The 13,749-nt window shown below is 36.9% G+C and overlaps 1 protein-coding gene across 1 annotated transcript; it reads right to left on the minus strand.

The window, feature by feature from the left end:
- Positions 1-467: 467 nt before the first annotated feature.
- LOC111907148 (embryonic protein DC-8) lies at positions 468-2,239 on the minus strand. Its single transcript, XM_023902948.3, has 3 exons — positions 1,102-2,239; positions 918-1,024; positions 468-826 (listed from the first exon to the last, which is right to left on the minus strand). The coding sequence occupies exons 1-3, from the start codon at positions 2,149-2,151 to the stop codon at positions 655-657; spliced, it is 1,329 nt and encodes a 442-aa protein (XP_023758716.1). The 5' UTR covers positions 2,152-2,239; the 3' UTR covers positions 468-654.
- Between the last annotated feature and the right edge of the window lie 11,510 nt (positions 2,240-13,749).

Below are 13,749 nucleotides of genomic sequence, written 5' to 3' on the forward strand. Positions count from 1 at the left end.
TTGGGGCAGTTTAATAAGACTATTTTTTGGGACGATATATTTTGAGGCGGTTCAATAACCGCATCTATTAATCATTTTAACCGCATAAAAAAAAATCTTTATGTACCAGTGCCGTTTGCTATTAAATGTCCTCACTGTAATGGTTATGTTATTCTCTTGGTGCTACTTATTTCCTGGGTTTCATGTTATATACACTTTAATTAGTTTCTAATGTCTTGTTGTTTTGAGGGTGATTTTGTTTCCATTTCTTCCTATGTACGTAGTTGCTACCGTCTTGACATCCAGTACCACCACTCCACTAGTACTGATATTTCGACAAATACAACTACATAAAACTACAAGCATTATATTTATAAATAATGCTGAATCAACACCATGATACCTGTTTAATTTTCCAAGCAAGGCCAAGGTATACTGTCTAACATCATGCAATCATGTTCCAAACACACCACACCATATACCACCCGTGGTTAACATCGCCATAATTTCCATACAACCAGTTCAAATTATACACGACTATTTCAAAACACCAACAAAAACAAAAGTATCCAAATTTAACGCAAACATATTAACCCGAACCTATGCGCACACCTCGACAAAAGTGTCAAACTATTATATATCCCATAATCGCACACTTGAAGATCACACTAGCCTTCACTTGCGATGCGTTTCTTTCTTAACTTGCACACGATACACTCCTTTAGCCTCTCCAAGATCTTCGTCAAAACCTCCAACGTCATTGAATGCCTGACCAGTCATCTGATCAGCTTTTCTCAGTGCATCCGCCGTGTCCTCAGTCATCCTCACCACATCATCACGCTTCCCACTGCACATTTCACACACAATGAGCACCTACAAAAGGAATTATAAAAACAACACTGAAAGTATATACGTCCAGTATTTAATCTTATATATACCCTCCAGAAATGTCAACACCAGTTCCCCTCGCTTCATATCCTTGATCTTTCAGATGCATAGTCTCCATCTTTCTCCTTGCATCTTCCTCCGTCTCCTTCAACGTCCCCTATGATCAGACAAAGCCAAATTGTAGTCATTTTCTAGTTAATTAAACCTTGAAAAACAATGTAGAAATACACCAACCTTTGTAGCTTCGCTGGTTTCAGTCATCTTTTCTTTAGCCTCATCTTTCTTGCCTGTGAAAAAATCCATAGCTTTCCTTGCAATACCCGTAGCTGAATCCTTCGCTTCAGTCATTTTCCCTACAGCAGTATCCTTCCCTTCGGTGGCCTTATCGGCGGTGTAATCCTTTGCAGCTACTGCTGTATCAGCGGTGTAATCTTTTGCATTACCCATCTTCTGCATTGTTGCATCCTTGGCTTCTTTTGCCTTCTCAGCGGTATAATCTTTTGCTGCTATGGCTTTATCAGCAGTATAATCCTTTGCTGCTATGGCCTTATCAGCAGTATAATCTTTTGCTTCTTTGGCCTTCTGAGCAGTTGCGTCAGCGGTTTCTTTTGTTTTCTCAGCAGCGTAATCTTTGTACTCCCCCATCTTCCCCATTGTAGTGTCCTTCGCTTCTTTCGTTTTCTGGGCAGCAGAGTCAGCGGTTTGTTTTGCTTTCTGCGCAGTTGCATCGGCTGTTTCTTTTGTTTTCTCAGCAGCGTAATCTTTGTACTCTCCCATCTTCCCCATTGTAGTGTCCTTCGCTACTTTCGTTTTCTGTGCAGCCGAGTCTGCGGTTTCTTTTGCTTTCTGTGCAGTGTAGTCTTTATACTCTCCGGCTTTCCCCATTGTTGTATCCTTGGCTTCTTTTGCTTTTTGAGCGGCGGAATCCTTGTACTCCTCGGCCTTTCGTGCTGTTTCTTCTCTGTTTTGTCTTTCTCTCTCTGCAGCTTCTCCGGAGACCACTGACGCCTTCTCGGTGGCTTCATGAGTTTTTCCGATCACTGCATCTTTGGCGCTTCCGAAGGTGCCGGTAACGGTTTGAAATATGCTTCCAATAATACCGGGGCGGTTCTGGTCAGATGGTGTCTCATGGTGCTCGATAACGACTTCCCCTGCGCCGCCACTAACTCCTCTTTGTTTGTTGACGTCTCGGAGCTCATCTGCGGCGGTCCTGGCAGCCTCCTCCGCCCTCACTTCCTTTCCGGTTATATCATCTCTTGCCCTGGGATCCTGTCGTGAAGCCATTTGATGTTAAGATCAATGTATTGCACTCGAAACTTCGATTCAATATCAAAAGAAACTCGATTAGAAAATAGAATCTGTGAGTTGTGAGTGGAAGAAAAGGAATTATATATAAGGTGGTTAAGAGACGAAAATCCTTTATTTTTCTAAAGGGTGAGACGTGGTGGGTGGTGGAGTTCATGACATGTGTGAGACTTGGTATGTGCATATGTTGAATGGAAGACACGTGGCCTGCAAATGGACACGCGTAATTCATGCAGAATTCATGCATGTCGCCGACTACAATAACGCCTTTGATAACATAAATAACTTTTCATTTGGCCCTATCTTAAAATATTAGTTTATCCGTGTCGATGCCAAAGCTTCAATCAAAGGAAATAAATCTAAAAATAAATAACATTTTTATTAAAATATATTTTCATTATTATATAACCAACTAAACATTTATAAGAATATTAAATGCAAAGTAAGGACAAAATTGTTTTTTTATTATATAAAATCAACGATAATTAATGTTTTTCTTAATCTGTGTGTTTTTGTCTGTGGACAATAATATTGAGATGGAGAAAGTATAATACAAACAAAATAATTTAGTACAGCAAAAATCTGAAGAGAACAAAGTATATTATTCATTTTGCTTTCCACGATTTATATTAATATATAAGTAGTAAAAAAATCCATGTTATTTGCATATGAAATCCATGTAAAAATAATTTTTTATAATATTTTTAATTGCCATAGTACATCGATGTTAAAAACCTAATATGAATAACTTTCATACATAACTAGAATTAAAAAAAAAATTACCAAAAAAACATTAAGAAATGGGAAAACTATAAAAACGGACTCAAATCCTTTGACTTTTACTATATTAAACCCAAAATTCTATAAAACAAACGTAAACACTGAAAGAAAGAATTTATCAACACATCAACAAAACAAAAAAATGACATAATTAGTTTTCTATAAATTAAAAGAATTGCAGGGACTAAATCTGTCAATATTTAAAATCTTTGTTGTTGAGATTAAATCTGATAAAATGTATAACTTTTGTTGCAGGTACTAAATCTGCCAAAAATATAAAACTTTGTTGCAGCGACTAGATATGCCAAAATGTAAAAGTTTAATAGCAAAACTCTAAAAATGAAAATTTTGATTGTTCCAAGGGCTATATGATGTAATAGTGAATTTTATGTTTACATGTTTACATGTTTTAGTGTTCCTTTGGTTTTCTTCTCGTTTATTGGTTCTATTTTATATGTGTATAATGTTTTGAGGATAGTATGGAGGCCAAAAGTGTCAACTGCACAAATTAATGTGGCAAAAATTTTATGGGTCACATTTGGTAAATCACAGGGACCAAAAGTTGAAAACTTTTGGAACTTTTGTGGCTAAATTCTAAAACATTAAAAAGTTAGTATGTGAATAAGGATTTGAGTAATTTCTGGCTAAATTCTAATCAACAAAAAGTTATTGTTCCTAAGAGCTAGGATAAATTGACATTTTCTTTAAACTAAATAATTGCAAGGAGTAAAACCTTTGTTATATGGAGTAAACTGGAGATGTTAGGGGCAGGATCCTTGACTTTTATTCAGGATCCTCAAATACTTCTGAAGCCTTAGGGTCCTTAAACATATCCTATGATCCGGACTATTTTCACTTATATTTCTAACACTTGTAACGACTATATCTTCTTTATTTTTCTCGCATGTGCAGAACGAGTGAACACAATACCCATTCTCAAAGGAGAGTCATCTCAACCAAGCAAAAGACCCGAAATACCAAGTCAAATAATGTTCATATGTTGATTCTGAAGGATCACATGATTATTAGACTTCTTGTAATTAGCATAAGGCTATAAATAACACATGTAACTAGCACACTACATGCACACTTAGCTCATCCACGATACTTGTGCTTACATTTACACATTCATCTCTGTAAATCAACTTTTGATATCAGTAAAAACATCAAGCCCAAGGTTTTATGCCGGAGATCCTATCAAGGATTAAGGGCTTTACTTGTTACTCATGTGTGTCTCTTTGATTATCATTTCTTACTTTATTTATCATGAACATCATAGCCACTCAGACAATTTAGTCAGATTTTACTTAATTTATTTTTTACCAAGACAGTAGTGAGTAAATCTGCCAAAAATATAAAACCTTTTTCGTTAGAATTTTGGGATAATAAAGTCACTTGGATATTCTGAGAATTGTGATTTCACTATCAAATAAAAGTATTTGGGTGGTACTCCCTAATCTTTGATTGGATAAGACTCAGAAGAGATTCAGAACAAAGAATGGGATGTATGAATTTCGTTAGTACCACAAAAACTGACCAAATTGGTTAAATACCTCATTTGTCTAAAAACTGTCAAAAATGTCATAAAACAGCTCGACCCCAGCCAGGGGCTCTATCCCTTGGACCCCGCAAGGGGCTACCGCCCCTTGGACCCCGCTCCCAGGGGCTTCGCCCCTACATGACAGTCTACTTTTAATCTTGAATAAACATAAACAAGTGTGCCCTCCGCACCTTCCTTACTTGTTTAATATTCATCAAGATTGATTTTGGTCAACAAGTCAACCCATTACACTTAAATACAATTAGTGAAACAAATCACCAACCCCCCCCCCCCCCCTATTTAAGTGAAACAGATATCGTGGCGATTGAATTTCACATTAGTATATTATTCATTCCAAATATTCGAATATTAGGGTGTCACTAAGGATTGAACCTTTTCTATTCATAGTGAATACATGAAAATAATACACACAACAGTTTACATTCTCATAAGTTCTAACTTGACACTATATGTTTCTAGCTTGTGTAACATCCCAAAAATCAAGACTAAAAATTTCTTTTGAAACATTACTAAACCATATCATTAAATCATTACAAACATACTAAAAAGGGTTATATAACAAATCAGAGTATTTTTCCCAAAACACTTATTCATTTTATCAGAGGAAACATCCCAAGCTAAACTTCTTGGTGTGTGCCATGCGATCATCCCGAGCTCTTAATTCCGCTATCCGAAAACCAAAACTGAAAATCGTAAGCACGAAGCTTAGTGAGTTCCCTAACCTACCACATACCATACATATCTATTGATCCAAACATGTCATACATAATCCTGAGCACATAACCACATACTGGGCCCCCGCCCGCTGCATTGGGCCTCGCCCACCATCGGACCCCGTCCGTCATCAAACCCCGCCTAGCATCAAGTCCCACCTGACATCGCGCCCCGCTCGGTATACAGATATGTTCCCCTTAGGCCCCGCCTGTCTTTGGGGCTCGCCCGTCATACATATACATAAGATCAAATAACATACTAGAACATGCATAAACATACCCTAAACATACCCTGATCTAAGTCCTCGCCTAACTTGGGCCCCGCCCCTGGTCTGCTACTGAAGTAGTGGAACCCCGTCCATACTCCTACTAGTAGTGAGATACGGGCCCCTGCCCACCCTTACATCCTCCCTATCATGGGCCTCGCCCCTGCTCTACTAATATCGAGATATGGAACCCCATCCATACTCAGCTAGTGAAGAGATACGGGACCTCGCCCACACTCACCTCCCTACCAGGCACATACAAGCATCATGAAGACAACAAGTATAATCTAACATACCACATAAGAATCTTCCGTGGGATTACCCCGGCATCGGACCCCCGGCCCGGAGACATACTGTTATCTAACATACTTTAGGCTTACCCTAACATCGGACCCTCGGTCCGGAACGTATCATACCGACACATGCAAGAGTCACAAAGACCTCTAGCTTCCTAACACTCCTCGGGCCTCGCCCGACATCGGGTCGTAACCCGAAACATATATCAATAAGTGCCTAGGGCTAACCCCCGGGTCTTCCTTCTATACGCAAGCATAAGCATAAACATAAACATAAACATAAACATAAACATAATGGGTCGGCATTGTGGTCGTAGACCCATGCACACAGTGAGGAGACTCACCTCGCACTACTGAAGACTTGTTGAACACTTCTGACTACTAGCATGTGCTTCTGAACCGTTGACCCTTCGGTTTCCCGAAGTATCAATACCCAGACAACATTTAGACCACAATAATCCAAAAGCCAACCCTCGTCAAACTTGGTCAAAGTCAACATCCAGTTGACCTGACTCGCCGAGTTGGTCTACCAACTCGTCGAGTCCATACCCCTACAACCCAATACAACCGTCGACTCAACTTGTAGAGTTTAGCAAGAGCTCGACGGGTTCTCCTTCAACCATACTTTCGGGACCACTCCCAACCGACTCGCCGAGTTCATCCTTGAACTCGTCGAGCTCATCATCCACATGTCAATGTGTTTAGTCTTTGACTCGGCGTGTTGTATGAACAACTCGTCTCCATCTTCATAACTAAGGAGATTGCCTTATACTTGCCGAGTTCTTCCTTGAACTCGTCGAGTACAATGAACTTCATGACCATTATGGACTCGAACTGGCTAAGTCCCTTTCCAATCTCAACTCATACCTTAATAGAAGGGTTTTAGGGAAGGAACTGGCCTGATTCGCCGAGTCCCACAACTGACTCACCGAGTCTCTCTATGTCCAACACAATTCAGATGATTTCAGACAATCTTAAGGCATCCAAGACCTAGATCTAGCCTCCTAGGGTCGGGATATCACACAAAGATGCTACATTTACACCCTTTCATGGCCCTTTTTGCTCAAAAGGCCATAATAACCACTTAAACTTTGCACGGGGAGTTCTATTGGCATAAATCTTCCACCTTTATTCCCTTACTACTCTAAATACTCCCAGATCTGAAAAGATCTATCTTGGGGACATCCAAATCCCACAAGAAATCATTCTTGGTCAATAAGCTTCATAAATAGGGCTATAAAGAGATCTATCAAACTAGAAGTCAAGGAAGGAACTTGATTACCAAAATCAGCACCAAATGGAGTGAATCTTCTGGATCTACTCCTTCGTCCTTGACCCTCCAACCTTCTTCTTGTTCCTCCAAGCTTTAAAATGCTTCAAGACTTACAAAATGCTTCACAAACTCAAGGGAGACTCTAGGGTTTCGTTCTGAACATGAGAGAGTATCAAGGGGGCTGAAGAAGGGTTGTAATGTTCTTTAAATAGGGTACAAGTCCTGCATTTAGGGTTTTCCCAAAACCTGGCCAACTCGTCGAGTTAGTCTTATGACTCGTCGAGTAGGTCACTAAACCCGCGACCAAATCGCAATCCTACTCATCAAGTCAGCCATCTACTCGACGAGTCATTTTCTCTTTTGAGGTTTCCTTTCCTTTCTAGGCCTCCTGAATTCAGGGTGTTACAACTTGTGTCCCATCCTTCAAGAAGTATATCAAACTAAAGTCTCAACTTCTTGAAGCAACTAAACTTCATGCTTATATATGTAGTTCTTTTATTCTTGCACCTACAAATGCAATTTTTCAAAGAAATAAAATTTCAACCTCCTTAACTTGTAGTATTGAACACATACCTTGGGATGATGATAAAATGTGTTCCAATCCTCAAATATCAAGTTTTCCACATTGAATTCAACATCTAATATTACATTAGATGGGAATTGGGTATCTTAATATAAAAGATTTTAAGTGGACTTTAAACACATCCATACAGCCACCTTATGCACAAGATTTCTTGCTAACCCTTTGGTTAGATGATTGACTAAATTCAATTGGGTTCTTACAAACTCCATAGATATCACACCAGTCATGGTGAGCTCACGAATCATGCTATGTCTAACACCTAACTGTCTAGACTTCCCATTATACAATTGACTGTAAGCCTTAGCCAAAGTTGCAGCACTATCACCTCTGATAGAAATGGTAGATATCGGTTTGGACAATAAAGGAATATCATAAATCAAATTCCTTAGCCACTCGGATTCTTTACCAGCAGCATACAACGCAACAAACTCAGATTCCATGGTTGAGTTTGTAATACAAGTCTGTTTCTTGGATGCCCAAGAAATAACACCACCTCCAAGAAGAAACTCCCAAACACTAGTAGAGGTGTGATCATCTAAGTTGTTAATCTAGCTGGCATCTGAATAACCTTCGAAAATAGAAGTATATCCACTATAAGTTAAACCATAATTTATGCTCCCTTTCAAATACTTAAATACTTTACTCACAACTTAACAATGATGTCAACTAGGCTTACTAGTATATCTACTAAGCCTTCCCACAGAATATGTTATATCAGGTCTAGTACTAATCATGGCATACATTAGACAACCAATAGCCCTTGAGTGTTCAAGTTGAGACACTTTATATCCTCTATTAGGTAGAAGCTTAAGACTAGGATCTATAAGAGGGATAATAGGAGAACAATTATCAAAAGTTAAACTTTTTCAATATCTTCTCAATATAATGAGATTGAGAAATTAAAATCCCAGTTTTTATTTTTCTATTTCTTATACCAAGAATTACCTCAGCCTCCCCCATGTCTTTCATATCAAAACTAGATGATAATAATTTCTTGGTTTTATAAACTTCTTGTAAATCAATACCACAAAAAAAACATATCATCTACATATAAACAAATCATGACTCCTTTACCAGAAGTATCAAATTAGCTATATATACACTTGTCAGCTTGGTTTAATGCAAAACCATTAGACAAGATAACATCATCAAACTTTTGATGCCATTGTTTTGGTTCTTGTTTCAAACCATATAATGATTTCTTCAGCTTGCACACTTTATGTTCATTTCCAGGCATCACAAACCCTTCAGGTTGCTTCATGTATATTTCCTCATCCAAGTCACCATTCAAGAATGTAGTTTTAACATCCATTTGGTGAATGACAAGATTATCTATAGCTACAAGAGCTAATAATAATCTAATAGTAGAAATTCTGGCAACAGGAGCATAAGTATCAAAGAAATCAATGCCTTCCTTTTGTCTAAAGCCTTGGATAACCAATTTGGCTTTATACTTATCAATTGTGCCATCCACCTTCATTTTTCTTTTGAGGGTCCATTTACATCCTAATGTCTTGCCACCAGGAGGTAAATTGGACAATACCCAAGTATTGTTATGCATGATAGAATCAATCTCATCATGAATTTCCTCTTTCCAGAAATAAACATCCCTAGAAGCGATAGCTTCACTGAAAGTCTTTGGATCCTACTCAATATTAAAACAATATTGATGTTAAGACATAGTCTCACTCTTTGTTCCTTCAACTAAATATAGTTGGAAATCAGATCCAAAAGATTTATCCTTTCTAGCTCTAGTACTCTTTCTAAGTTCAGGCACATAACTTTTATCACTAGAATCATCTCCAACTTGAGTTGTGTTATTGCTAAAAGATTCTTAAATCATGTACCTTGGTCTAGGTATAGATGTAAATCTTTCTTCATCAAAGATAGCATCTCTAGACTGTATAATAGTGTTCACAGACACAAAGTCATTAGATTCTAAAACATAGAATCTATAAGCTTTGGAATGCTCACCATATCCAATAAAGATACAATCTATACCACTTTCACCTAATGTTTTCATTTTGGGTTCAGTGAGCCATACAACTGCTCTATAACCCCAAACTTTGAGATAACTCAAATTTGGTACCTTTTTACACCAAAATTCATAAGGAGTATTCTTACTCTTTTTATTTGGAGTTCTGCTCAAGATGTGACATGTATTTAACATTGCCTCACCCCAAAATCTTTCACTTAATCCAGAATAGGACAAAATGGAATTAACCATTTTATTAAAAGTCCTATTCTTCCTTTCAGCTACAACATTTTGTTGTGGTGTATAAGGAGCTATGATTTGATGTATTACTCCAGTTGATTCAAAATAAATCGGATCATAATACTCACCACCTCTATTAGTACGCAAGACTTTTATTAATTCATTTTTATGAAGCTCAATTTGTTGTTTATAAATTTTAAAATTTATCAAGTGCTTCATCCTTAGAATATATCAAATAGACATAACAATATCTAAATGCATCATCAATAAAAGTAACAACATACTTTTTGTTTCCAAGGGAAGGTGTTGCATGGAAATCACATAAATCACTATGTATAAGATCCAACACCTTGCTTTCCGTAACAATATCTTTGAAATGTTGTCTAGTGATTTTAGTTAGCATGCATGTTTTACATTTTCAATATTTTGCATATCAAAAGCAAGAATTAAACTCATTTCCAACATGTCTTTTAATCTCTTGTAATGAATGTGTCCTAGTCTAGCATGCCATAATTCAAATTTATTAAAATTATTGCTGGTACTAGTAGAAATCATGCAAACATAATTATCAATAGAAGGATAATTAATATTAAGCCTAATCATTCCATTACATACATATCCAAATCCCATAAAAGAACCATGTCGTAACAAAATATATTTGCCACTTTCTAATACTTGTGTGTAACCATAATTATTTAATACAGTTTTAGACACAAGATTCTTATGAATCCCTGGAACATATAAAACATTGTTCAAACACAAACATTTCGAGAAGTAAAGGTAAGTAAAACAAATCCTAGTCCCTTGATTGGTTCAGTTGTAACATTTCCCATCTTCACAACAGATACATCTTCAATTGGTTGAAAGTCTTCGAACCAATATAGATCTTTGCAAATGTCACAACTAGCAAATTTAAGGTTGTGATGGTGTTTCATGTACAACAATTTCCTCTATGTAACCTTGCAACACCAAATTTGCAATATTTAAACTACAATGTTATTTGAGTTCATGCGTACATACATTGAGAACCAAGTTGAAATAGCCTCATACAAGCCCAAAACATGATCCAATAGCTAAGCATAATCCATTTTAGGTCTTGGTCCAAGAATTCTCGGCCCAACACCCTAATGGGCTGAAAACTCCTTCCCTGGACACTATTGGGCCAAAAATCCATTCCTTGGGCCCTATTGGATCAAAAACTTTTTCCTTTGGGCCTTATTGGGCCGAAAGCCCTTCCTTGGGCCTAATTGGGCTGAACACTTTTCTTTGGGCTTAATTGGGCCGATAACCCTTTTACTATATCCAATTAAATCCAATAAGCCCATTCATACTCCAAAGCAAACACCCTTTTATCTTGGGCTTTAATGGGCCGAAAAACCTTTTATTAGACCAAGCTAAAACTGAAAACCATTTCTTTTAGGCCTTCACTTGGACCAATAACCCTATAGGTTTTGGTTATGTTGAACAAAAAAATAAATAAATAAAAGAGAAAAAGGAATCGAAAAGAGGAGTTGCCACCTCATTTTTAACCAACATACATCAAGGCTTTGGACCCGCATGTATCCATACATACATCCGCTCAAACACTAGAGAAGTCAACTCCTCCCTCCCCTCTCTCTTATTCTCGATGAAGAACATACACACACACAGTTCACCATTTCACTTTTCTCACTTAGTCTCAAGAACTTCCTCCCACTTCTTCTCTCAAAATCTAAAACTTCTCTCATTCTTCCTCTAAGTTCGAGGGTGTGTGTGTGTGCCATCTTCAAGAATTCTTCTTCAAAACTCACAAACTAGGTAAGTTGTTTATGAAACTCAAAGTGTTTGGTTACATATTTATGCTAAAGATCACTCCATTCACCCACCATTTTCGTGTGTATGACTCTTAAAACTCCATAAATTTTCGAGTGGTCTTTAAAACTACACCAAGCTAGGTCCAACAACTTCTTCTTCCTCCTACCACACGACATCAACCAAGGTGAGCTTCATACCCCACTATTTTTGAGTTTTTCATACCTTTTATGTTGGGGGGGGGGGGGGGGGAATACAAGTCAAGATTTCATTTAACCGTTGGATAACTGCATGTACCGATGTGTAATATGTTTAACCTTTGTGTAATAGCATGCACATTTTATATTGTGATTGAAATGTTGATTACTTTATGTTAACCTACCATAAACTCGAAAATTACAAGGCTCATGTTGCTAGATTAAGTTATCCTTTGGATAATTTCATGTATCATAGTTTTGGGTTGAAGATGAAACGAACTCTCAACTAAAAAGGTTCTTAATATATGTTATAAATCATAAAGTATATGTTAATAACGTCTTGGTGTTATAAAAGTTTTGTGGCCATGTTTATTCACTTAAAATGGCAAAAATATGGGTTTTATACTCAAATATGTTAACTCTTGGACATAAGCACTTTTAACTCTTATACTTTACATTAATGCGGAAGATAATAGAACTCAAAGTTGTTAGATGTGTTTTGTAAAAGTTGTGACTCATTAGAGTTAAAACAAAATAAACCATTTTTTGTTATAAAACTCTCACAACATGTCACACCCCAAAACCAAGAACGGCGGAAACGTTCTGTGGCGGAGGACGTCATGTACAGTATCACAACAATGAAAAGTAGTAAACAAGAAACAACATCATCCATTTCATTAATAATATAATTATTATACAAGTGTGTTCTGTCAAATTTTGATAAACACTAAAGCATAAATCAAAATGAAAGATGAGTCTTGAACGAGCTCCATCTTCTCTAAACCTTGCATCGGTACCTGTCTATGTTTGACCTGAGGATACAAGTTATTTTGAAAGAGAGTATCAGCTTTGAAGCTGTTGAGATCATAAGTATTTTAGTGTCTTAATGTATATGTAAGAAATTGTTTGTATATGAACTGTAAGTATGGAAAATGTATATGAACTGTAAGTATGGACAATATATATGAACTGTAAGTGTAAAAATGTTTCTAAAACAACTTAAACGTTTGAAAAACCCTAGAAATCACTATGATTCCTACTATTATATAAGGGTGTCTTCTACCAAGACCTAATTGTTCTCAATGTAGTCTTCTACCAAGACTTAACTGTTCTAAATGTTCATTCTTTGTAAAAGTGTGTAATTTTCCCAAGGGTAACTATCATTAACAAAATATAGTTTGTACATTTAATGTTTAAGTGAAATGATCACTAAATATATGTAAAGGGGAAATTAATGTAGTATTGTAGTGTTGTGTTATAGGAACTACTGCTGTACTAACTACCTTAAACCGGATTTATATTAACGTATCATGTGATTAATTGTACCATACTATTGACTGGTAAAAACGACAAAAGTTAGGTCGTAAAAAGAAATGACGTTTGGCACCCGCAGACCTGCAGGTCCGGCTGTAGCTAGAAGCAAGGTGTAGGATAGGCAATCCAGTATAGATCTATACGCAAACTCACGCTCTCCCTCCAAGAGACTCTGGCTACAACTCGGGCCATGACATTTAAGGCATGCTCCGATACAGTGGATCACAATTCTGTCAATGTATATATGTATATGTAAAGTATTGTTACTCTTTCTAGTATCGTTGTATATGTTCTCTTTCTAGTATAGTTGTATATGTTCTCTTTCCAGTATAGTTGTATATGTTCTTCCTCTAGTATAGTTGTATATGTTCTCTTTCTAGTATAGTTGTATATGTTCTCTTTCTAGTATGGTTGTATATGTAATGTGCTGAAATGTTCTACGTGTGCTAGCTGTAATGTGTGTTCTCTCTCTATCTAGCAAGTATAGTAATGTACTGTAATGTTCTAGAAAGTATTGACTCATGAATGAACTGAATCATTGTATGATATCGCGTTCTAGTAATAGTTCTAGTATCTTCCTAAACTACC

The sequence above is a fragment of the Lactuca sativa genome, chromosome 2 (genome assembly GCF_002870075.4).
Source record: "Lactuca sativa cultivar Salinas chromosome 2, Lsat_Salinas_v11, whole genome shotgun sequence".
Lineage (NCBI taxonomy): Eukaryota > Viridiplantae > Streptophyta > Magnoliopsida > Asterales > Asteraceae > Lactuca > Lactuca sativa.